The sequence below is a fragment of the Cricetulus griseus genome, chromosome X (assembly GCF_003668045.3).
Source record: "Cricetulus griseus strain 17A/GY chromosome X, alternate assembly CriGri-PICRH-1.0, whole genome shotgun sequence".
Classification (NCBI taxonomy): Eukaryota; Metazoa; Chordata; class Mammalia; order Rodentia; family Cricetidae; genus Cricetulus; species Cricetulus griseus.
Window position 1 is genome coordinate 107,614,294 of NC_048604.1, and position 27,334 is coordinate 107,641,627.

At 36.4% G+C, this 27,334-nt stretch overlaps 1 protein-coding gene across 15 annotated transcripts in view; it reads right to left on the reverse strand.

Moving 5' to 3' along the window:
* Huwe1 (HECT, UBA and WWE domain containing E3 ubiquitin protein ligase 1) overlaps positions 1-27,334 on the reverse strand; it is a 143,276-nt gene that overhangs the window by 53,204 nt on the left and 62,738 nt on the right. For 14 of the 15 annotated variants that reach the window (XM_027432121.2, XM_027432122.2, XM_027432135.2 and 11 more), the window contains 15 exons: positions 27,171-27,251; positions 23,038-23,144; positions 22,597-22,774; positions 21,624-21,715; positions 20,911-21,122; positions 16,064-16,121; positions 15,077-15,253; positions 12,081-12,326; positions 9,222-9,355; positions 8,766-8,860; positions 6,016-6,201; positions 3,142-3,358; positions 2,498-2,620; positions 733-970; positions 129-359 (listed from right to left, as the gene is read on the reverse strand). In XM_027432121.2, the coding sequence (XP_027287922.1) occupies positions 129-359; positions 733-970; positions 2,498-2,620; positions 3,142-3,358; positions 6,016-6,201; positions 8,766-8,860; positions 9,222-9,355; positions 12,081-12,326; positions 15,077-15,253; positions 16,064-16,121; positions 20,911-21,122; positions 21,624-21,715; positions 22,597-22,774; positions 23,038-23,144; positions 27,171-27,251 (2,375 nt within the window). The remainder of the gene's footprint in view (positions 1-128; positions 360-732; positions 971-2,497; positions 2,621-3,141; positions 3,359-6,015; positions 6,202-8,765; positions 8,861-9,221; positions 9,356-12,080; positions 12,327-15,076; positions 15,254-16,063; positions 16,122-20,910; positions 21,123-21,623; positions 21,716-22,596; positions 22,775-23,037; positions 23,145-27,170; positions 27,252-27,334) is intronic. The other variant, XM_027432128.2, reaches the window with a different exon arrangement.

Here is a 27,334-nt window from a genome sequence, read left to right on the forward strand (position 1 = left end):
GGCTTCTTAGTTTAAGGTCAATCTTGCTTACACAGTTAGACAGGGTTATAAAATAAAACAAAATTTATGTGCATTAGATTCTATAATGTGCAAAGTATAGGGCTTGGAATGTGAAGCTAGCACTCTACCTGTTGTAGCTGTTGCTGGTTGACTTGAGGTTCTCTGCGGGAGCCACCTTCTTCTTGGCCGGTATCCTCTTCTCCTCGAGATCCTTCCTTCTCTTTGCTCAGTCTCTCTCGAATCAAAGGTTCTCCTCGGAGAATGTGGCACAGAATGGCCAGCATAGACTCAGCCATTCGTCCCCCATAAACCTTGAGGGGTTTCCGGTTCCACAGGTTCTTGATGCAAGTAAAGGCTGCCTGTAAAACATTTTAAAAGTGTATTAAGTCCCCCCCCCAATTCAAATCTTCAGAAGGAATAAGTGTCAAAACACTCATTTGACACAATGAGTCAACTCCAACAAAGAAACTTTAGACTGGCACTGAGGTGGTGTAACAAAGTAGAGTGGGGACATTAAACTCATCCAGAAGTACCAAGTACCAATCAGAAGCTCATAATTCATGTTTACAGCATAAAAACTAAGCAGAGTCTCTATTCCTAATTGTAAACGTTATGTAAGAATCAAATTGACTTGTTTTTCAACAGTAGCATTACGGACAAAACACAGTGGCAACTATTTTCAGATAGCCTGAGAAATTTTTTTCCTTTGGTTTTAGAATGCAGAATACTCACTTTTTGAGTTACTACAAGGAAGCGGAGGGCACTGAATTGCGGAAAACTCTGGACACCTCCAGGCAATTTGGCAGGCAGCGAATGTGGAGATTCAAGCACTGTGGTGGGATTCACCATCTTTTCTACAAGCATAAGCCAGGCATCTAGGAATTCTCCAGTGCCATCAGGTAAGTCTGAATGCTCTAATCCCTCAGAAACAGGAACTTTTCCTCCCATGGACAGAGCCCAGTTGAAAGTTCTAAATTCAAATAAGACAAAGAATGAGGATAGACTATTAACTGGTATTTATGGGAGAACTTACATTTAAAGGATTCCAAACACTACTATTGGCACTGGTACCCTATTTTGTAACCTCTTGGTATTGTTTCCTTTTTTGCTTTTGAGATTTACATCACTTCTCTCTTAGCTCCAAAAGCTCTCATATAACCCACCTTGCTCACTTTCAAATTCACGGCTTCCTTTTTGATGGTGTTACATGAACATAAACATGTGCATATACATATATACATGCTAGATATAACCTAATCAATCTGTGTAATGTCACTTGAATGCATATTTTGTGGCTGATCATTCAATACCAAATAATCAATTGAGTCCCTAGGGAAGACTTTCTCCCACTCTCAACATTCCTTAGTTGCCTGTGTTGATCTTTGTATTAGGTTGAGTCCTCACGGGATTCTTCCCCATGCTTTGGCATTTCTATTGTTGTTATCCTTGTTCAGATCATGTTTAGTCTGTCATGTTGGTGTTAGGTACAGCTTCTGAAGTTACTAGGAAACATAGTCTGATAGTAAATTCCTGTTCACCTATCTCTTAGAATGTTCCCCCCTCCATTCCACAATGTACCCTGAAATTTAGGCACAGAGTTGCTTTATAGATGTATCTAATGGGACTGGGCTCCATGACTCTGCATTTTGATAGGTTGTGGTTTTCTGTAATGGTCTTAAGTCTATTGCAAAGGAAAGCTTCCTTGATGAGGGGTTAGCACTACATATATTGGGCTAGACTAAGAAGCTGTTATTAGTTCTAAAATGCCATTTATGAACTTTTTTTTAAAGAAGTAAAAACAACCACCATTTACTGGTTAAAGTTTATCTTAAAATCTTTTAGTAAAGCAAAGTAAAGCAGAAAACAAAACAGACTTACTGAATTCAAAGTAACAAAAAAGTCATGTTTATTAAAACAAACAATTAACCCAGGAGGCGGTGGAGCATGTCTTTAACCCTGGCACTAGGGAGGCAGAGGCAGGTAGATCTCTGAGAGTTTGAGGACAGTCAGGTCTGTCTGGAAAAACAAAAACAACCCCAAAAACTATGTATTAGAAATGGGAAGCCAAATATGAAAAAGCGAGATGACTTTTAATGCACTCATGCACACTTTCAATTTTATGAATGTTAACCTACACATCTCTGTGTACACATGTGCATGCCTATTGCCAATAGAGGACAGAAGAGGGAATCAGATGTACTAGATACCAAATAGGTGTTGAAACTAGAACTCGGGTCCCCTGAAAAAGCTGCATCTGGTGAACCATCTGCCTAGCTTCAAAGCAGAGACTCTTACTATATTATTATATTTCCCTCCTTCATAGGGAAATAAAATACAGGGCTTATTCCTAGAACACAAAATGATACAACTAATGACTTTTTCTAGTTATGCAACCATCACAGGATAAATGATTTAGAAAGCTGCAAGCTGGTAAGGCACATATATAGGAAAGATCTAAGTGCAAGAAATGAGTCTCTATTAAGCAAATAATCCTTACTCAAAAAGAGCATTGTGACCGCCAGAACACAGAAACTTCTGCAACATAAGGTGGTAAGGATACTTTCTCTCATCAAACAGCATTGGAGATGTGAATCCAACTGAACAGATGAAGAATGTCAGCCTAAAAAAAAGGAAAAAGAACATTAAAAAAAAACAACAACCATTTCTAAGACACACACAAAAGCAACAGGAAGCCCGGCGTTGGTGGTGCACGCCATTAATCTAAGCACTCGGGAGGCAGAGGCAGGCAGATCTCTATGAGTTAGAGGCCAGCCTAGTATACAGAATGAGTGCCCGGACAGGTTCCAAAGCTACAGAGAGAAACCCTGTCTCAAAAAACCAACAGGATATTAAGGGGGGGAGGAGCAAAAGGAAAAACTAAAAAAGCATTTAGGTGACAGATTGATTAGGTAGGCACCAGGGTAGTATTTGCGAATCAATTAAGAAATAAAAATTAAAGGCTTACTGAAATGCAGTTTAACTGAAAACCCACTAGAAATTTCCATGTCCTATACTAGGTAAAATAAAACACTTCCTATGGAATACATAGAGAAAACAAGAGATTTCCAATTTTTAACTAAATAGAATAGGAATATACATTATTTTGCCACTTTCAACTCTGTATTTTAAATAGGAACTCACCTGAAGCGGGGAGTAGGTGTATATGGTGGGGGCTGCCATGATAAGCCTTTTGTGAGTAGCTTAGTGAGGGCTGAAGCTGTTGATCTAGCAGCAGGTGTTGGTGCAGTAGTGGTACTGGCAGCATGATGGCTCCTTCTTTGGCGGACAGGGGAACCAACACAAAGCTTAACAAGGAGTCCAAACAGTTCAGCAAGTGCTCGACCTAATCTGGAAGAAGCTGGAAACCAGAAGCCAATATAATGCTATAAAATATTCACATGATTTCATGACATCACACGTTTCCCACACATTTAAATTATTATCATCATAATTATTTATCATGTGTAGATCAGAGGACAACCCTGAGGAGTTAGTTCTCTCCTACCGTTTACACAGGCTCTGGGAACTGATCTCAGGTCATCAGGTTTGCATAGAAAGCGTCTTTACCCATGAAGCCATTTTGCCAGACCAACTTTTTCTTTTAATATTTGCTTTCTCCTGAACAATAGTAAAGAAAGTCTAAGACCCTGCCCTTTCATGTGATAATCCAAATAGGAAGCTTCACAAGGAACAGATGTACCCCTTGAGGGTAGAAAATAAGAGTCAATAAGATAAGGACTTATACTGCCAAATTAAAGCATAAATCAACACTGGGTTTATTGGAACATTATGGCAGTTACGTACTAATAAGTAAATGATACATTTGCAGGATTTAAAGAGTCATTTAAAATGCTTACAAAACTGTATATAGCAAAAAAAAAAATGTTTAAGTCAGTGGTTCTCAACCTTGCTAATGCTGTGATCCTTAAACACATTTCCTTAGGTTGAGATAACCCCCAATCAAATAATTATTTTGATACAACTTCATAACTGTAATTTTGCTGTTATGAACTGAAATATCTGTTTTCTGGTGTTCTTAAATGACCCTTGTGAAAGGGTCATTCAACTCCAAAAGGGGTCAAAACTCATAGGTTGATACTTGGTTAATCAATTGACCCAGAAAGGGTGACATATACTATAAAATACATAATTAAAAGAAAAAAAAAGGTTGGCAGGAAAAGCATAAAAGCTATACAAGTGAATTCTTATGGAAAGAAAATATATTCAAACACTGTTGCCCTTAGACTTTTTCGTGGAACGTACATGTATGGTATATGCATGTATGCAGTAACCAACATGTGCGCATGTGGAGGAAGAGATCAATGTCTGGATGTCTTCCTCTATTACTCACTTCTCTTTTAAATGTGTATGAGTCTGAGAGATATTTTGTTCTATTGCTCACCACTTTGATTTGATTTTATTTTATTTATAAATCTGGAGCTTATGATTGGTTTGACTAAAAGGACGAGCAGCCTTAGGATCCATCCTTATCTCTCCTTGGTGGCAATGAGATTACAGAAATTTCTCATCACACTTGGCATTTTATCTGGGTATTGGGGATCTGAACTGAGGACTCTTGCTTGTACAGCACTTTACTCAGTCACCTCATTAGCCCCCCCCCTCTCTCTGTGTGTGTGTGTGTGTGTGTGTATGGGTGTGTGTAAGCACAGACAGAACACAGGTTATAGATAGAAAAATACAAATAGACCTGTGTGTTGCAATTAGGCTTGTCTAAAATATCTCTCTTAAAAACTTGTGAGATAAGGCATACAACACAGAAATAAAAGTCATTTCATCTCTCTATTCTATAAGACTTCATAGGTTTAATTATGGAACAGGCTATACATACATGCACTACCTTGCTGGAAGGTCTGGCATACTCAGATTCTGAAAACCTAATGAATTTGCATCAACAGGAACATATACCTACATACTAAGTTTACACTTAATTTCATTACTCTGATAGTGATTCACCTCAAAAGGTATTTCAACTTCAAAAGGTATTTCAAAGAAAAAAAAAAAAACAAAACAAAATGCCGAATCAGTAAAGAAGCAGACAAGGAAAACATAGGTTGGGTACTCACAGTAACCCTAGAATGGTCGAGGACACACAACTCAATTATAATAAAACAAAAAGTATGAAACACAAACATAGCCTAATTTTACTTAAATTTTGGGATAATTAATTAGTAGACTTCTGAAGGCGAATTTCTAGGATGCGGCCACCACCCCAAATCCACTGGAGAAACAAGACACCACTACAGACTTGTAGATCAAAACAAACATGAATAAAAGATAAAAATCTTCAGGATTTAAGATCAAATAGAAACGCAGAAGGTCCTTTTTATGCTTGCTTGTTTTTAGGAGTTAGGTCTTTATTTTCTTCTATCCTAAAGTACTAGAAAGTGGCAACTATCCACAAATACACCAAATATGTTCTCCAAATACTGGTATCATACTAAAGAACAAAAGATGTCAAAGATAAACCATTTCACATCTTCAATACAGCTTTGTATCCTGCTAATGCAGTCTCCTTGAAGCAGTCAACAGTGACTTTAATAAAACACAAGAGACTATATTACTGGATAATCAAAGCAAAAGGATACTGGTGACAATTCTGAAAGCTTAGTCACATAAAAACCAGGAGTTATTTCTAGAGGCAGAAAGTGGGCCAACTATCACACTGCAAACAAGTATCCAGTACACTCAGTAATGAGGGAGTTACAGGAACTTAAGTGAGACATTTCAGTGGAATGGTAGGAGACGCCACTTGCAACAACTGAAGGATGAACAAAAGGTAAGGAACTTTTAAAATGGGGATAGCCATTATCTCAGAATGGAGTTTTTTCCTTTTATATCCTCAGCAAGCACATCACATATTGTGATTCAATAAAATACATGTGAGAGTCACAACATTTCTACTACTTTTCTTATTTCAAAGAATATAGTTTTTCCATTTTAATTTGTTCTCTGAAACCCAGAAAGGACTTTTTTGAAGAATGGAGAATTACTGACCTGACAGCAGTGGCTTGATCTGTTTAATCCTGGCAGCCATGGCTGGTGTGATTTTAGATTTGCCCTTAGAATCTGAAGGTTCATCTGTCTCCATGGGAGCCAATGTGTCACCATCTAGCTCAATTCCTTCCAATAAGCCCTGGGTAGAAGCATCCATACTTCCAGCTGTTACATCCTGTTCTCCATCTGCAGAGGTTAAGAAGGGAGTAATAAGATCATGCAAAGACAGCACTTACCTGGGTCCATGTTTTGAAGAGTTCGAAGAAATAGTGCTTGTTCCTATTTAAATTTCAATTACTTTCTAAGTTTAGGAACTTAGAAACCAAACCAAACCAACCCTCCTAATCAAAAGCAGAAAAACAACAACAAAAAAGAAGAAACAAATAGAAAAACTAAACAAAATCAAAAAACAACTCAAAATTGTACCAGCGCTTTTCTGTTTGGAGTTCTACCAAGTAAATGGCATCGTCAAATAAAAGCATACAAATCATCTTAACACACAGTACAGTGTTGTATCATATTTGAAGCTGTCGCTGAAGATGCCCTGAATCTTACAGAATCTTAAGAGCTTGTTCACACTCAAATTGGACATTACAGAATTCCACTGGATAGTTTCCCAGCATTTAAAACCTGCACATGAGCAGGAATTATGTAGGAAGTTTAAAATTACCGGTGTTATGCCATAATGTATGCCTATACACTTATGTACATGTCTGAAGCCCACACAGAAGAAGGTATTCAAACCTCAAGGACTGAAGTTACAGATGGTTGTGAGTACTATGTGAGCACTGGAAATCAAACCTGGGTCTCATAACTGCTGAGTCATTTCTCTCTAGTCCCCAGTATATATGATTTCTTTTGAAAATTAAATATATTATTTCTTTAGTATATACATGTGGAGTATTGAGTACAAGTCAGAAGATACCTTCTAGGAGTCAATACGCTATATAGGCGTAAGGAATTGAGCTCAAGTCCTGAGGCTTGGCACCAAGGGCCTTCAACCACTGAGCAATCTTGCCAATTCCCATCTTTGAAACAGATTTACTTACTTATGTGATTCTGTGCAGGTGTGCACAGAGGCCAGAAGAGGATGTCTGCTGTCCTCTATTTCCACCTATTCCTTTGAGGCAGGGTCTCTCACTGAACCTGGGGCTAGAGATTTACCAGCTAAGCTGGAAGCCAGTAAGCCCCAGTGATTCACTTTATCTCCATCCTGTGTCCCTTGAAACTAAGGTTACAGGCATGCCTGAAATGCCAGGTACTGAGATCCAAACTTCGTTTTCTCATAATGATGGAGACAAAGGGTTCTTATGGACTTAGCGATTTCTCTAGTCCCTTCCCACTTTTGGAAACAAGTTCTCATGCTGGATTCAAATTCACTATGTAGTCAAAAGTTACACTGAACTCTTCATCCTCCTGCCTTTACCTTAAAATTGTAGGATTACCTGGCTTTGTCTATGTATTTTTACACCCAAGAATTAGTTTTATGAAAATGTATGTTATTCATTTTTTAAAAATTGTGATTTCTTTATTAAACTAACTGCTAGAAATGGGGTAGTGGTACATGTGAAGACTGACAAAGGAAAAAAAAAACCTCTGCAAACTGTTGGGAGAAGCAATTCTTTTTTAACAAATTCACCCTAAATAATTTTAAATAATATTATTCCTTGAATTAAATATGAGATATACATTTTCTCCAAAATTAACCTCAGAGGAATGTATATATCAGTCTTTCCCACTCCCATAACAACCAGTGGCTGTAACTTCTTATTTATTAAGATAATCTGCTTTCTTAAATTTTAGCTCCTTAAAAATTTAGATGCATTTTAAAGGATATCTGATAGATTTTTAATGAATAGAATTGTCTTAATTAGTTTTCAGTTTTTATTTACTTTTAGAATTCACATTTCTAAAAAAAAAAATCTCTGCCATGTTTGATATTGTAAGTTACAATCTAATGGTCAAAAAAAATATCTCTGGAAAATTTTTTTTATCACTTTCATGTTTGCTGCATCAAGGTCAGAGAACTGTGTGTGATTTCTGATCACACTATTTTGGAACATACTGTAATTAAAGCAAAACAAAATATTAGAAAATGATAAATTTTAAAGCAACACTATATGAAAGAAATATAATCTGAGTCATGTATCTAATTTTAACCCATATTAAAAGGTAAAAATAGGTGGAAGTTTTCAATTAACAAATCATTGAATACAGTATGATTAAAAACTGTTATTCAGAAAATTGCTTTTTCCAACAATTTACAGAGAATTTATACTAAAATCTGAGAATTCATGCAGTAAGTCAAAATACCATGTCATTTTAGGACTCAATCTTATATTTATGTAAATCTACAGTGAAAGAATTTCATTTTCCAAAATAATACATTAGAAACTAAGTAGGGAACAGTCAGCTCTTGGCAATTAAGTAAGAAATGAAGATCGATATACAGAAACCCTTTGTTTTCTTTTAAGACACTCTTAAAAATATCCCAAGGAAAGGATAAGGCAGGAACTTCTGAAATGGTGTGAGTTATTTTGTGGTAGAAATATGTGTTCTGTTATGCTAATTTTTACTATAATGTGTGCATGTTTTTTAAATATAAATTTAATAACTAAAATTCAGCAAAACAATAAAAGCTAAGAACTAAGAATGACACAAAGTTAACTAAGTTTCATAGTAAGCCTATGAAGCCACAGGGACAGAACATAGGAAAAGTAGTGACCAAGATTTTAGTTTCTTAGAGTTACCTGATCTTTTTCCGCCCTGGGTCGTACCTGCCTTCTCATCCTTTGGAACCAGTTTCTGCATGTCCGCCTGGCCAAATTCACATCCAGATGGAAGGCTACAGCAAGGCAAATAATAAACCAACAAATAAAAACCCAAGGCGAACAAAAGTCCTCTTATATTCTACATGGTGTCTGATTTGCTTGGACAGTACCTCTCAGAGCAGTTAAGTAATCCTAAATATAATAAAAAACCTGTAATTCCCGAAGTGACAGGATTTGTATCATGTGGAAACAACCATCAAACATGCACAAGATACTATAATTTGTCAGTTAAGTCCTTATACTAGAAAGTGGAAAAGACAAAGATGTACCAGAAGTTTTTTTATTCAACTCTCCCATCTAGTCGAAGAAATTTTGCAAGCTTTCTTAACTTTGTTAGAAAAGCTAAGTGAGATATTAAAATGACCATTCTCTTACCTGTTTGGGGTACACAGAGAGAGAAGGACAGTGCTTTCCCACACCAGAGAACAGTACAACTGGCTTAGCTTGCTCAGAACACTCAAACCCAACTGAGAACCCCATTGGTTTACGGAGATCGAACGAATTTCACTCTGCAACCAGAAGAGAAATATTTTCACATTTGGTGACCACACACATACAGAGACAGGCTACTTTCTTTTATTCTGTGTAGATGGGTGGCTATGCTTGTAGAGTCCAAATAATCTTAAAGGTTCTATTCCTCAGGTCTCTCTTGACCTGGAGTTACTGCCATTTGGCCTTGTTGACTAGCTCACAAGCCCCACGAATCCACCTCAATGTTTTTACACTGCTGGGATTTCAAGTAGGTGTGAGCCTGTTTGACTGGCATTTTTATGCAATTTCTGAAGACTGAAACTCAGGTCCTCAGATTTACATGCCAGGCATTTTGCAACAGAGTAATCTTCCCAAACATGAAAGCGATTTTCTTCATGGAAAAAGAAAGACCACAGATTGGAGACACAGCATTTGACACATTTTCTTCTCATTGACTGCTAACTATTAATTTAAATGTTTTGTGGTGAAATATCTTTTGTCATCCCATCATAAAGTCTACATGTATTTGTATACAGATTGGTTAGTTGTAAAGGCTTTTGAGATGGCTCAGGGATAAAGGTATTTGCCATTCAAACCCAGAAACCAGAGCTTAACCTACATAAAGGTGAAAGGAGAGAACTGACTTCATAAATTTCACCTGTGTCTTCCCCATGTGCACTGTGGTATGCTCACAAGTCATCCTGACATCAATCACACACAATAGTTTAAAAAATTAAATGTAAAAATGAGTTTCATAAAATGGAAAAAGAAAACATTCAACAAATGGTGCTGGTATAACACGTAGAAGAATGCAAATAGATCCACATCTATCGTCATGCACAAAATTGAAGTCCAAATGGATCAAGGTCCTCAATATCACTCTATCCACACTGAACGTCAGTGAGAAGAGAAAGTGGGAAATTCCCTTGAATGCATACGGACAGGAATCCACTTCCTAAATAGAATACCAGTAAAACAGAACCTGAGAGCATTAATTAATAAATGGGACCTCCTGAAACTGAAAAGCTTCTCTAAGGCAAAGAACACAGTCAACAAGACAAAACAGCTCTCTACAGAATGGGAAAAGATCTTCACCAACACCACAGCTGACAGTGGGCTGACCTTCAAAAGAAATCAAGAAACTAGAAATCAAACTGCCAAACAATCCAATTAAAAATGGGGTACAGATCTAAACAGAGAATTCTCAAGAGAACAATCTCAAATGGCAGGAAGACACATAAAGTACTCAACATCCTTAGCCATCAGAGAAATGCAAATCAAAACAACTCTGAAATTCCATCTTATACCTGTCAGAATGGCTAAAATCAAAAACACCAATGATAGCTTATGCTGGAGAGGACGTGGAAAAAGGGGGGCACTCCTCCATTGCTGGTAGGAGTAAAAACTTGTACAGCTGGTGTGAAAATCAGTATGGCAATTTTCACCTACCTCAAGACTCTCCAATAACACTGTTGGGCATACACCCAAAGGAGGCACAGTCCGCCAGAAGGACATTTGCTCAACTGTGTTCATAATAGCATTATTCGTAATAGCCAGATCTTAGAAACAACTAGATGTTCCTCAACTGAAGATAAAGAAAATGTGGTACATTTACACAATGGAGTACTACTCAATGGTAAGAAACAATGACATCCTAAAATTTGCAGGCAAATGGACAGAACTGGAAAAAACCATCCTGAGTGGATACAAGACATAAAACAAAAGATACCCAGGCAACAATCCACAAACACAGAGAAGTTAGAACCCTCTTCCAGAAACAGATGGAAGCAGATGCAGAAATCCACAGCTATTGGGCCAAGCTCCTGAGGTACAATCGAAATGAGGGAGGAGTGATAATATGAACAAAGGAGTCAAGACCATGATGGGGAAACCCACAGAATCAGCTGACCCCAGCTAGTCGGTCAATTGGGGAACCTGCATAAGACCGAAATAGACTCCCTTAATATAGGGGACAATGGTGTGACAGACAATATATGAAGCTACTGGCAGTGGCCAAAGATCAAATACTAATGCACAAACTGACTTAGTGGAGCCTAGGCATGTGTGTGGGGGTGAAGGGGTGCCTTGGTCCTGTCTCAAGGAGATGATGGGACAGATTTAGTAGACTTCTTAGAGGAGCAGATGAGAAGTAGGGGAAGTGGGGGGGAGCGGGATGAGAGGAGGGAAGCGAAACTGGGATTGGAATGTAAAAAAATTAAAAAAGAGTTTCCCATTTGTTGTTAAAAATGACAGCGGCACGATGCAATGAACTCCCAAACTAATGTTTGCCTGTCCCCCCCCAATCAATTCAGCCCTTTATGTATAGTTAATAATGAAGATGATTGTGCTTCTTAAAATTCCCATTCATATGATAAATTATATGGATACACAACCACTGATGAGAATAAAAACTAAGCTGGGGAGTGGAGGTGCACGCCTTTAATCTCAGCATTCAGAGGACAGAGGCAATCGGATCTCTGTGTGTTCGAAATTAGCCTGGAATACAACAGCTAGTTGCAAGGACAGGCTTCAAAAATTACACAGGGAAACCCTGTCTCGAAAAACTAAAAAAAGAATAAAACTTAGAGAGTGAAACTACAAAGCCCACATCACAAACCAGATATACAGTTCAAAAAATCCCAATCCTAAATCAGGCTGTTCTATCAACTTCTACTCCACGTAGATTTGTTTGTAAGCACAGTAATCTGGCAGGTGTATGTAAGATATTGATATTAAGTTTAAACCATAAAAGATTATTCTTACCTGTCCAACTCTGCAAGTGTGAACAAACATCATGATGTATGCATGGGCAGCAGTGAGTGCATGCAACAGAGGTGTAGCCTGAGCTGAGAGGGTAGCATCAGCAACATTGCCTGCACATGCCAGTTCTCGAAGTAACACTGAACCCCCAGGGGATTCAATGGGACGGTGTAAAGGTTCCAAGGAGGAAAGGATTGAATCCAACTGAAGGAGACCTTCTTGAAGAACTTTGGGTTCATGTGACAGGGTCTGAAAGAATAATAACGAATGTGCCAATATATATAACAAATCATATACACACCATGTCTTTAATATTCACAGTGGAAATGACTAGCAAATGAACTCTCCCAAATTTCAGTCATGTCTCTCTTTATAAATGGTAGTACCAAAATAGGAAGCCAGGAATGAGATATTTCACTACCTTTGTGTAATAGCAGACTATTTTTTGACTTGATGAGCCAATCATACTTAATGGGAATGTCAAACAGGACTGTCTGTTGTGCTGTTATATGAGGGGTTAGTTTCAATTTTTGCTTAGAAAGGAACAATGTTAGGCAAAGTTCAAAATCTAGAAAATTAATCATATTACAATGTTTTTTTTTCCATTTAATTCTAAGGAGTAAGTTAATATTTTAATAAAATACAAGTAAACATTGTTGAACGAGGAGGCTGAGGTAGCATGTGAACCTCAATCCTCATGTCATACAATGTTACATAAACTAAACAGTTGTATCCATCTCTAATAGTACAAATGGTACAGAAGGAAATAAAGGAGAAAGCAAATATTATAAAAAGCTATTGACTAGTTAAACTATTAATAAATGAGTTATATTTTCAGGTAAAGAAGTACTTTCACAGCTATAATGCTTTCTTCTTTCCAAAAGAAGATCGATGACTATGAGATTGGCATCAGGAAGGCAAATTATTTTAATAGACAACCCAAATAATACATTTCTTTTCAAGTTAAGGAAGAAAAATTTGGCAATTAAAGATTACCACTTGTTATGCAAAGCTAGAAATTATTTGCCTTCCTATGGCTTGAAATAAATCTATCCCTCCTCACAGAGCATCTTAGAGGTGGGGTAGTTAGATCAGTCCTTTCCCCATGTTCTCTTATGAAAGCACTTTACACCTGCAAAAAGTGAAACAAAATAAAACATTAAATTGCAGTTTCTAGAAATTATTTATCAGGGCACAAAACAGCTGACAGAGGAGCTTTATTGTAATTAGTATCAAAATTCCACTCTTTCCTTTGTTGGATGGGAGGCAGATATAAAATTACCCTTATAATTCACATACAACTTTTCAAGGGACCCCCCAAAGCCAATAGTCTGGCGGTAAAGGAATACAATTTTGAATTTGGAGTTCTCACACTTCCTGGTTTCCAACCTTACCACAAAAATAGTAGTAATCAAAATTATGGTACTGGACCACAACAACCAAATGAAAAGAATAAAGCTCAGGAATAAAACTTCACATTGTATAGTTAAGGGATGTTTTAAAAGAGGGACCGGAGATGGTTTGATAAAATGACATTTTTTTTTTCAATAAATGATACTGGGGGGAAATGTGGTACGCATACACAAAAACATGAAGTCGAACTTTCTGGATCTCCAAATACTCCAAATGTATCAGACCTAAGGACTAAAATCATACAATTCCTAGATTAAATTATAGGAGCAAAACTGTCTGAAATTTCTTGGCAATGATTTCTTAGATAAACACCACTAAAAGCACAGAAAACAATGATGACAGCCATTACAAAATGTAAAATGGGCTCAGTCAGCATGAAAACCTTTTGTATGTCAAAGGTATTTGTCAACCAAGTAAAAAGACAACCAACAGAATGAGGATATTTGCAAGTCATGTATCTGAAAAGAGAATGATATCTAATATATACACGGATATTCTATATATAACCAACAGCAAAACACCTTAATTCAATAAAAATAGAAGAAAAAACACAAATACACATTTAGCAAGATGTACACGTAGACAGTCACTCAAGTACACAAAGGAAGTGATGCTCAACATCACCAATTACTACTTGGAATGCAAGTCAAAATGAAAATGAAATATTACTTATATTCTCTAAAATGGCTATTATAGAAAAAAAACATACACATCTGGTATGGTGATACTGAAATTACAATCCTTATATGCAGCTAGCAGGAATGGAAAGTACTTCTTAGAAAAGTGGTTTGAAGGTTTCACATAGACATAAAAAATAAGAATTATCATGATTAAGTTATTTTCCTTCTAGTACACATCAAAAATAATCAAAAGGCAAATCTTGAAGAGGTATTTATACACCGGAGTTACAACAGTATTATTCATCAGGGGCAAAAATGGAAGCAACCTAAATGCCCACTAACAGGAATGGATAAAATGCAGCAATGTCTATGTAGTAAAATATCATTTAGCTTTATAAAGAACTGATAAAACTGATAAAATCTGATAAACCTTAGTGTCACCATAACAATCTCAAATACATAAGTTACCTAAATTTCCTCCAGCTTAGAGAAAGTAGAATGATAACTGCCAAAGTTGAGGCATCAGAGGAGGACAAATGGTTTGGTAATGTGTTTTTGAAATGAAGGAGCTTTGTGGTTTTCTTATTTTGGGAGGGGGGCAAAATTAGAGTAATAAATTACACATAAATTCATGACTAATAAAGTTTGGTGAAAAGGAAAATACATTGCAAAATGAAGAGCACACTAAAACCAAAAAAACTATCATAACAAAGCATGAATAAGACTAGAACACTTTCTTGAAAATACACTTTACACTCATATGAACTCAAATGACACAACTACACGGCAAATGCAAAAAACAAAGAAAAATTACTTTTCTGTGAGAAATAGTATGAAATATATTAAGTGCAACAGACACATATTTATCAATTTTTAGCTATAGGTAAGGAGAACACATTAAATACAATCACAGATGTATTCCAAAACTCATTCTAAGAGGAAAATACTTGGCTAGATGTGTCTTACCAATATGGATTTGCAGACACCTGCAACAGCCTGACAGGCAGCAGATGTGGGAAAGTCAATAGGCAGATTGGGAAGACCCAAAATGGTAACCAAAGGTAAGAGTCCTTTCTGATTCACAAATTCTTGGCAGTGGTCATCTGTTGTATTGTTGCTCAGAATAGATTCCACAAATTTCATCTAGGCAATGAAAAAGTTTTGTTTCAAAGTTAGATGCTAACACTGTTCGGAAGTAAAAGGCCAGTTTGGCATCAGGACAAAGGCAGCCTTTTATAGTCAAGAAAAATCAGTATTTTCTGTAATACCACAACTTTAAGTAAACAGGGATAAATGACATACACTTAAATCATCCAGAAAATGAGGGATTACAACACCCAATCTACCATTTCAATCATACCAGGAGTCAGATAATTTGAAAGCAAAGAAGCTAACAGACTTTTTCAAAGCCAATGGTAGAAATAGGTCTAATACGTAATTGTTTTATGTCATAATAAGAATCCTTATAAATAAAACTCCAGAAATTGGGCTATTAACTGAAAGAATGATTTAAGAGATAGAAAGTAGAATGCAGCACCAAATACATAGGCAGAGGAAAAACTATTGGTGCAAGTCTTAGAAGTGCTTAATAGTATAGAATAAATGCTAAGTGGATTTTTTAATTCTGAAAAAATTAGCACTCTTCATATTTTCCTATGACATAGTAAATTAAAAGACCCATGTAGTTCTTTTAAAGAGAAAAGTAAAATGGGGGCGGTCGCATACTGGACAAACTCAGACATAATACTGGTCCTACCACACCAAATCTTGTTAAAATTCAAATGCATAATATGAGTAAACAGAAATATAAACAGGCTGAGAGTACTGGCAAATGGAACAAGAACAAGTATTTTCAGTTTTTCACATCTGTGTACTTTAAAGGCCCCAGAGACTACTACAACAACCTGACACATATTTCTGAAAAGTACACATCTTTATTTAGTTTAATCTTACCACATTAAGGATGTAATCCATGAGGGGAATAGGAATACGTTCCTCTGTACCAACAACCCTGTTAAGAAGAAAAGAGTAAGTTACACAGAAATTCATAGCACCAGTGAAATAGAACAAAGTGATGAAATGTGACAGTGAAATTTTAGTCCAAGTCATACTTCTATACTTCAGTATGTTAAGACTCATAAGAGGGAAAAAAACTGAAAATGATACTAATAAAATGAGAAGCCAGGCTTTAAAAATGTAGCATAAACGCATGCACGGCACAAATGACATTATGCCATCTAAGACAAACTTATGCTATATAACTTCAACAACATGAAAATATTTAACATAAAATTCAATTTTGACCAAATATTTGCTTACTGGAAAGGACCAGGCAAAGAAGCAAAGATAAAACATAGCCATACTATGTATCATGTTAAATTTAGAGCTTAGAAGTAGACTTTTAGTTTTGTTTTAAAATGGTTTAAAATCGAGGAATCCTCTTCACAGTAAAAGCAGGTCAATGCTGAAATCAATTCCTAATGCGTCCTTTCATAGTAATTTGCTACTTGCAGGATGCAACTTCATGAATTATACACAATTGATCAAGATTTTGTTTTTTTCCAAATGCTTGAACACTGTATGCTAAATGAGAAGGTTATAGTCTTAGAAAAGACATCTTTAAATTAACTTTTGCAAGAAAATGACAACTATACATAATAAGATAAAATCTAGAAAAGAAAAAAACTTTGGTAGGCAATAGAATGCCTGGATACAGGTCCTTGTAAGAGGTAGCAGAGGAGGGACAGATCACAATGTAGTGGTAGTTGAGAGATTGTTTTTTTAAAAAAGGAAGAGAACAGAGAGGCTTCAGTAATGAAATATCCAAGGCTAAGGTTTGTTTAGGTCTCAATATAAACTCATAAAAGGGGTGGTGAGATGGCAAAGCAGGTAAAGACACTTACTATGAATAGCTTACAACTTGAGTTCCATCCTCAGAATTCCAGGGAAGTAGACAATCAACTCATTAATGTTATATTCCAATTGTGTTTGAATGTACATGCATGTACAGTAAATAAATGAAAAAAGTAAACTTGCAAAAGAATATTGTTTTAAAGGTTTACTTTATTTTTAATTGTGTATAGATGTGAGTATGTACATGTTAGTGTAGATAATGGGGAAGGCCAGAGAAATTGGATGACATAGAGTTGGAGTCACAGAGGTGGTTGTAAGCTACCCAACAAGGTAAGTCATTTTTCTAGCCACACAAGACTGAAAAGATTTCAAACAAAGACCAAAAGAACAACCTTTCCTGAACCATAATGTCCCTTCCTCCTTAGAACAATTGCAGTATTCTATTATTTGACCATTTTTCCTACCCACTCAGTCTCATCTCCTTGGAAAAACCCCAAAGATCCATCTAACTAAGAAGTCCAGACAGCAGCAGTGATAGTCTTGTCTCTTTGTAGATTCCAAATATAATAATACAGTGCCTAGTTGATACAAAGAAATGGAACCCAGATAGCCCCTTAATTGTTAAATGGAAGTTGGGGGAAAGAACAGAAAAGGCCAACCAACAGTATTATTCTTCACACAACTCCAGTAACTCATTCAAGTATCTACTTTTGTTCTTTACTACTTATTTTAGTCCTTTAAGATCAATTATCTCTAACAGAACTCTACCTACAAGCTGGTCTTAAGAAATGGCACCCTAAGTTTAACCTTATTTGAAAAAGCCACATCTTTGAACAACAAAAATCACTATTATCTTAGTAAATGAATCAACGTATCACAACTGTCAAATTTTCATCTGTCCAAGTCAGATTTGCTTATTTCTGACCTTGGCAAAGCTAGTTTAGTGAGTCACATATAAGGCAACAAAAGCTCTCTACATGCACTCTTAAAAACAAACGATTGGTATTGAGTTGCAAAGATCACATAGACTTATACTTTTAAAGTTCCTTAGTGTTAAATCATGGACATACACTTTTAAGATGTGACTGCTCTCAAGAAAGCTACAGCAGCCTGGAAGATAGCATCAGTCCACACCACACATTCCAAACCATCATTTAGAACAAAGAACTGACAGATGCTTGCTGGGACTTTTGGAGAATATAGGCCTTGTCTGCAAAACCAACTCCAGTCCCTCCTTCTCCCTAAGTCCTGGACCAAAGCAACTTTGTAATACGGTCTCTATTAGTGACTACCTAATGTCATGTGGTAGAATATTCAACCAGGCCCTGAAAACCTGTAAGAATCAGAAAGCCCCGTTGGCATGATTGGAAGGCTTTGTTTGTCTTGTTTTTGTGGCCACTCCCTCTTCAACACCCTTCATGCTACACATGGTAGCTCGCTCTCTCCTAAATCTCCTCTTTGAATCTGAAGTCCTGGCTTTTCTCTCTACGGTTCCATCTCCTAATAAAGCTCTTCTGTAATTTCATGTCAGTTCCTTTCCAGTAACCTGAATCAATTTCTAACAAACATTCAGGTGTGGATGGTAAGCCAGCTACACTGCTAAATGGAATCAAGTACAAAATGAAGTACTGGCATCAACCACAAACAAACCCTGGTTACTTATATATTCTTCCCCAGCAATATTAGATTTTCTGAGATAAACAATTTAGTAGGTAGATGACAAGACCCCATAAGAACTCAGAATTACTTGTAGTGGCTAAATGTACCAATCCTGAGTATTTAGGAGACTGAAGGAGGACGACTGTGAGTCTGAAGACAGTGTACAATGAATTCCAAGATATACTTATATGCATAATAAGATTGCAGTTTCTGAATGTAGATGAGCAACCTAAAAGAATTTAGGGTAGATTATAGTGCCTAAGCTTTCTTATTCTAGATAATAACACAAAATTCTATTTCAGGATCACCTATAAGCCACCATCTAAAAAGTTAAGAAAAAGGCACTATCTTAGTGAAAGAATGAGAGAGGGGAGGGGGGAGGGAGGGGGGAAGGGAGGAAGGGAGGAAGGGAAAGAGAGAAGGAAGGAAGGAAGGAAGGAAGGAAGGAAGAGGAAGGCCAAACAAAAGCCAAGTTCATCAACAGGAAAACAAAATAAATGTAACCATAATTATACAACAGAATATCACTAGAGAAAAAGGCAGTAACTATTGATACATGAAAATAACATGGACAAATCACCAAAACACAATGAGTGATGTCAAATACAAGAAACTATACACCAGATACAATTTGTATTAAAGTTATTCTTGAATATGCAAAATTTTTTCAGGCTCAATAGAAATAATATCAATAGCTCCTTCATTTGTTATGGAATAAAACAGAAAATGAAAATTCTGAAATGCAGTTTACTGTACAGAAATTATATATGAATATATATTGGAAAATTCTATTTAGATATGCATGTATGCCATTGGAAGATAGAGGAAAAGAAATAGGAATTTGTAGGTCCACTGAAGAATGAACAGGAGAAGGGACAGATAAAAACTTTTATAAAGGAGAAACATTTAACCTAATGCCCTTTGAAAACAGATTGGAATCACTGCGGAATTAAATAGCAATTTATGGATTACTACACAATAGAATTAGCATAAACAATTATTGGGAGAATGTAAGCTTACTTTCCCAATTATCTACAAATGTAGATAATGATACATATTTATCTCAAGTAAGTACTATAGCATTAAGTGCTGTTGAGAAATGTTAACTTGCTCTGACAGTGGCTTGAATTCTGAGCGTATTAGATCTAAGACAACCACATAAAGAAGTTATATACAGATAAAAACATACAGATTGACTTAAAATCACCACCAACAACTTTCTACATTCAAAAAAATCTTTTCTGATTTGTAGTCAGAAAAAGGAGCTCAACCTTGCAGCATTACGGAGAATCAGGTTAAGTTGGACGCAACACTGAAGTTTGTATTTCCAAGGAGAAAAATCCATAAATTCTTTCAGAATGTCTCCCTCTTTTAAAAACATGATTTTTAAATCATGTTTAAGTAGAATGAAGATAGCACGAGAAGAAAGGTAGGCTTGCTTTCTCAGGCAGAGACAGAGATTCAGTAATGCCTCCTCTCCAATACTATTGATACCAGCAAGCACACTGTTATGTGTAGTTCCAAAGTCTTTATGTCTGTTTTCCCTGGAATAACTCTACGAGACTATTTTCTTAACTCCACTGCCCCAGTTTAGTACCAGATAAAAAGCATTCAGGTCAACAGTTAAAACATTCATGCCTTTCTCAAAAGTATCTACAGATCAAAGGAATATTTATTTTTATGTATGAATGCATGACTACTGTCTAGAAACATCACTTCCACATCTGAGACAAAACACTATTTCATGTGTGCTTGAGTCGAGCAACAAAGGGGAAAGCCTACCAACTTGGCATACTGAATTGATTTAATATCATGAACTAAAATTTTAAGAAAAATAGTTTTCTAAGGCAACCAATGCTATTACATGACAGTACAATGACACTACAGAGGAACAAAACAAGAAAAAGCCAGAAACCTTAAAATGACTTCAATTTTTGTAGACTGAAGTGACACTGGAGGTGAGGAATAACGGTGTGTATCTCAGTAGCAATACAGTTGCCTTGTTCTAACAAGGCCTGGAGCTGCATCCTCTGACCACAAGTAAAAGAAATAAGATTCTTAAGTGATCTGTCTTGGGGCTGGAGAGATGGCTCAGAGGTTAAGAGCACTGACTTTTCTTCCAGAGGTCCTGAATTCAATTTCCAGCAACCACATGGTGGCTCACAACCATCCCTTATGAGATCTGGTTCCCTCTCCTCTTGTGCAGATATACATGGGAGCAGAATGTTGTATACATAATAAATATATAAAATCTTTAAAAAAAAGTGATCTGTCTTGTAAACACTTACTGCTGATTAGGCTCAGTTTCATTCTGCTGAGTAGAATTAAAACTCTGCATGGCCTGTACTTCCTCTTCTTCCTCATCTTCACTAGAAGCTTCTTCTGCAGCATGATTAGACCTTGGTGGAGGGGCACTAGCAGTACCATCTGCTTTCTGGATGGACGGCTTCTGACAAATGTATTTTGGATCTCTTCCAAGATTACAGATTTCTTCAAGTAACTAAAAGTCAAAGAGAAAACGATTACTTGTATGTAATGAATGAATGACTAACATTCTGTGAGAATTTTCTATGTGATACAAACACACCATTGCAGAAATGTAGTCATTAGCTCCATTTTTACAATCAGGAGAAAAGATGTTGTGTAAAAAGTTAAAACCTTTCAAGGTCATGTCCTTGCACCAGTAACTCACATACTGATTCCAACAATCCAATGGCATGGCTATCGAATGAGGGTGAAAAAAAAATCAAAGAAAAACTGGCTAGCAAGGGAAATACACTAATACAGACAGAAGTTGTGTAATTGTTAATCTCATAAGAAAGCAATAGAGAGAACTAAAGAAAGGAACTGTGTTAATTCAAAAATTATTTTTAAGATCTGAACCAATTATTTTAACCATTTGGTTTTCCAAAGTAGCAGCCAAAAGCAAGATTTAGAAATTAGAAAGATACTTTCTAAAAACCTCTAAAAGATCAAAGTCATAGCCATTATTAATCCCTACCTTAATGATGGCAGTTGTTGCATCTGTTTTGAGGGTGGGCTGATGTCTCATGAGCTCATCAACAGCACTCCCCAGGTTAGATGCAGTATCCCCTTAAATCAAAAAAGAAAAAAAAATACAGAATGTTTAGACTAAATAATATATACAGCCAACCTAAGATGGAAAGGAGAAACTGAACTGCTTCTTGTGATTGTCTAGCAGCACACATTTGTGAATGAATTCAAATATAAGCCTTGATCCTCTAAATCATTGTGGAGGAGGAAACAGTTAAGTCTATCAAACTCCACTGTCAAGGTCTGAACTAGTCTTATGGAGACATGAGTAGGAAAGAAAAAAGCATAAACAACTCTGTGGCTGTCTTTATCAAGAATTATCATGACTAGAATGCTGCAGTGGTAGATCAAACTACAAAATACATTTATTTATGAGATGGACGTGAGGGGGTAAAGTGTAAAGGTTGTTGTGTTGTTCCCTCATTATGCTTCCCAAGCTGGATTCAAAATCCCATGCTCAAGTAATTATCTTGACTCAGCCTCCCAAGTAAGAAAGTACACTTTTGCAAACTATAGTATTTCTCCAACTCTTACTTTCTTGCTTCTCACCAATCCAGTCTCAAACACAGAGAAAAGAAATCTAATCATCTGGGACTGTTTTAGAGAAATGAGAACATGTGCTCACAATATCAGATTCTACATTTCTAACTTTTGTAGACTAGATGGTGGACTTGGAAATATACCACAGGTCCCTATACCAGTTACCGACCTCAGGACAGTGAACTATTATTCAGAAGATTGTAAATACTATGAGGAGAGAGGCTAAGGATGAAGTATTCCTTCCTACCTGTAATAATAGAATATATGGTGATAATTCCCGTTAAGCTGAGCATACCTAGCCAGAGAAACGATGTGCAGTCAAGGAAAACTTTCCTTGCAAAAGCCAACTTTCTATTATAAAATGAAGAGTAGCAACTAACCAAGAGGATCAGAACTCCTCCTCCTCCGCATGGCTGGGAGGTAATCAGGAGACAGAAGAACTTTGAAGAGACGTTCAAATGGCTGACATTGTACAAAAGACTGAAGACCTCGGGCATTCAAGCAAAGTGCACTGAATACATTTGGGAGGGAACCTAGGACTTCTCTTGTGGCAGGAACCTAGAGAAGACAAAGAGGATTTGAATGTAACACATAAAAGGTCAGAAACATATGCAAGAAAAATATATCTAGTGGTACCATGATGAAAAGTAGGAACAGAAAACATTTTGACAACCAGTTCCCAACTGGATTCAACAATACATACAAAAGAGATAATTGTTTTTCACGAATTATTTCTCACTTGATTCTTCAACATGCGCAAGTGCATCTTAGTGAAGTGAAATACATGAAGTAATATTAATAGAGAGGTAGAATGAACTTACATCTTTGATGAGCAGTGCATGCAGCATGACATCTGTCAGCCCATTGTCCTGGAGTGAGGACAATAGTGATGGCTCTTGAAATACAAACACAGTCACCACTTCAGTAGCTAAAAACAAAGTTGAATAAAATTAAGGGAAACTGAGAGTCTTTCTGGGAATTAAAAGCAAAGAAATAATAAAAAGCTTAGAAGATATATATTCATAACAATTTATACTCTTGTGGTTATGAAATGAAAACTAATAATCCAAAAGAATAACAAGAATAGTAAAAAATGAATAACTTTATTGATTATCCTTTAAAATATTTTACCAGAACATATTTTATAACTGAAGTTATGCTATTATATAACTTGCTATGTTCACATGTAATTGGGAATTTTCCCATCAACATAACCAATCTTTTTGAATGGCTATATAGTATTCCATTAAATATGTGCATCACTATGTATATAAATTCATTCTTTCTTGCAAAAATTGATAGCTCTAAATACTTAACTTGACAAGTACTTAGGATGCAGGTTTTCTGGGGTAAACACAGACTTAACTGATAAATGTGGATAAAGTATTTTGCAGAAATAGTAAATTTAAATTGGAAATAGGGAACTAAAAAGTACATATCAATAATACATATTATACATAAAAATAAACATCTGACCACTTTAACACCCTTAATATTCAGACATGTGTATTCAAGACTAACAGATTTTTAAAAATCCGGTAATCTGACAACAGGTATATAGTCTCTATAAATCATTTAAAAACAAACCTTATAAAGGTAATATCTAATTCCTAAACAAAAAAAAAATCAAATTTTAATTTAAGATGGTGAGGAAACATTTCATATTTACACTACACAGGAGTGACATAGAACATAGGTGACAATTATTTGGGACCAACAGCTCTCAGTGGCATATGGGATTCCTCTGTAAAGATTTATTTGTGTGTGTGTGTGTGTGTGTGTGTGTGTGTGTGTGTGTGTGTGTGTGTGTGTAAGTATATGCCAAGTATGTTCTGGTACTCAAGAGAGACCAGAAGAGAGTACTGAATACCCTCAAGCTGGAGTTACAAATATTTGTGAGCCACCTGACCTGAGAACTGGGACCAGAATTTTAGTACTTTAGAAGAGCAACAAACAAGTGCTCTTAATCAATGAATACCATCCCTCAAGCCCAACATTTAAGATTTTTTACTGGCTAAAGGTTCTGAAAAAAGGCGTTTTTTGTATTATGTCTGTTTGGTTTAACATAGCAAATTTAAGGTAAAACCACAGAACATCTTCAGTGTTTTTCAGAACTGATACATTTTTTTATTTTATAATCTTCAGCGCTAAGAATGTGGATTTCTGAAAATGTGAAGTACAAAATGTTATAAGAATGTTTACGATAATCTCAGGAATTGTTGGTAATGCTGTCCTAATCCCAATTAAAAATTAATTTAACATTCCTTTATTAAACTTAAGACAGCAACTAATACAGTTACATATTTTCTGTTTGTGTTTTTTTTTTGTTTTTGTTTTTTTGGCTTGGGGTCTGATACAGTCTAGGATGACGCTGAATCATTTTACTTTGCAATTCGAATAAACACATTATTATCCTTTCATTGAGACCTCCTTTCTAGTCATTACATATCTCGGGGCATTAAAATTTAGGCCAAATGCCATATTCTCCATGCTGTTGGTACTCCCCCAACTCTAACCTCTCAAATGTGTCCTAGACTCATTGCCCCTGGGAATTTCCAACAACTAAACACATCCTTTACATTGACAAATTGATTATATTGGATCCTTGTCTTAATGCAGTAGCAAAACTTGTATCCTCAACTATATGAGCCTTTGTATGTGTTTATGATATAATTTCTTTTTATTTTTTAATTTGTTCTTCTATACATTACATCCTGACCAGTTTCCCCTCCCTCTACTCCTCCTAGGTACCCCCCCCCGCCACCTCACTTCATTTCCAGATCCAATTCTCCTTCAGTTTCCTTTCAGAAAAGAACAGTCCTCCCAGGGATATCAACTGAACACCAATAAGCCTTTTTTTTTTTAAACTGTACTTCATACTATGCTACTACGAACACTACTACAGTCCTCAGAATACATTAAGTCTCCTTTAGGATTCCCAGTGATACTGACTGATCAGACCACACAGTAGAATCTGGGCATGGCTTTAAAAGAAGTCTTATCCAGGCAGAAGGACTAATGCAGACATAATTACATGCTAACCAACATCCACCTAAAACAGCAAAATGGACAATGGTTTCATAAAAGGGTTCCAATTTTGCTCACTGCCTTAGTTACCATAAACTCATAACCATTAAGTGGCATGACATCCTAACAAAATACAATTTGTTTCCTTATTCCCCTTTGTGGCCACGAAGAGAAAGATTTCACACAAATGGGTATAAAGACCTAAAGAAACCATCAGCCTTTTGATATGAACAACTCACGGGTGTACTGAAGCCTGGATTAAGAGTGAAAACATAATGGGATCCACTGAAAATTGGGGTCTTCCGCTGCCTAGACTACTCTGTATGTATCAATAAAGGTCTAACCTCAAATATTTTTGTATTATGATAAGAGTTTAAAGATCTGATGACTATAAGTTCCATTTCATAGGAAACAGGTCTGTCGTTTCCCTAAAAATAGTTCTTCCAAAGAGGGAGAAAAAAATCTTAAATTAGTTTTCAGTAACAGATGTTTAATGGTAGTCCTTTGGCTAACACCCATTAAAACAAAAAATCCTTATCTCCTGCCATTACTGTGCAGTACTTTGACTTCAGGTAGCCTGATTATGCATCATTTGAATCATGATCTGAGAACAGGTTTCTACTACTCTAGTGCTACTAACCGTAGACTTCTTTGGGCTTATATAGTGTGACCTTAGAGAAAATAATGTGAAGGGCACTTACCCCCACCTCCACCACTCTAACCTGTCTGTCCCCAAACAAACAAAACAACTACTACCTATGCACTTGCCCCATTCTGAGCTTACTTCTACACTGCCACATTCTCATCCCCCTAACCTTTGATTTCCCTACTTATTTAAGTAATACATTTTTAAAAACTCCTATCCAAGTATCACTTCTACTCTCCCAACCTAACCATAGGAGGAAAATTTCCCCTAATCTGATGCAATTCCTATAAGAAAATTTCCTAACTGGTAAGAAAATTGAAAATTTTAATGAGAAACCTTTGATTAATATGCTTAGTGGTAAAATATTGAATGCTCTCCCTTCCAAATTCACAAAGGACAAATCAAAAAGGTCCTATCCACTTGTATTCAACCAAAACATCTTTGTGTAGTAAGATGGGGGAAAAAGGATAGCTAGGAGGTGGTGGCACACACCTTTAGTCCCAGGACTTAGAAGGCAGAGGCAGGCAAGGTCTCTGTGAGGTAAAGGCCAGCTTGGACTACAGAGCAAGTTTCAGGACAGGCAGGACTACACAGAGAAACCCTGTCCCAAAAATCCAGAAAAGGATAAAGGTAATAAAGAAGACCGTATTTGCAGATAGCAATAATATACGGAATTACTCTAAGTACTCGCTAACAAGAGAACTTTGCAAGATTACAAGAGAGAAACATATGGACTCAATTGTTTCATAAACAATGAGACAAGGAAGTCATAATAGTTATAAATCTCTAACTGCCCAAACACTATGTGTGTAAAATGCTTATTCTATTAGGTTCAAAGAATCTGCCACTTCTACATCTCCCACTAAATTCCTTTATAGAATTTTAAGTAGAAGTTAGGCGTTGGTGGTGCATGCCTTTAATCCCAGAGGCAGGAGAATCTCTGTGAGTATGAGGCCAGTCTGGTATATAGAGCAAGGATAGGCTCCAAAGCGACATAGAGAAACCCTGTCTCAAAAAAGCCAAAAAACCAACCAAAGAAAAAAGAATTCTAAGTAGAATTCCAATTTGCTTTTATGATCTGAAGTGGGATGGAATGGAAGGCTTTGTCAAAATGGGGTAATACTTTAGTGCTGAGCTATATATTCCCAGCTTTTAAGGAGTCCTAAAAGCTTTTATGTAAAACAGACTGGTCTTAAACTCAAAGATCTGTCTGCCGTTTGACTCCAATTGCTAAGATTATACATGTATGCCATCCTAGACCCAAGTTTCAATCCTACTTACCTAAGAGGAAGAGTGATGGGCCATAGTATTCTGCATTGCTGATGATGTGTTTCAAAGAGGTAGGCAGAGAACCATCCATTACTAAGAGAAATATGTACACAAAGACTATGATCAGTCTAGGAGAGGCATAAGGATCAAGGGTGATAGGTAGCAGTATGTTAACC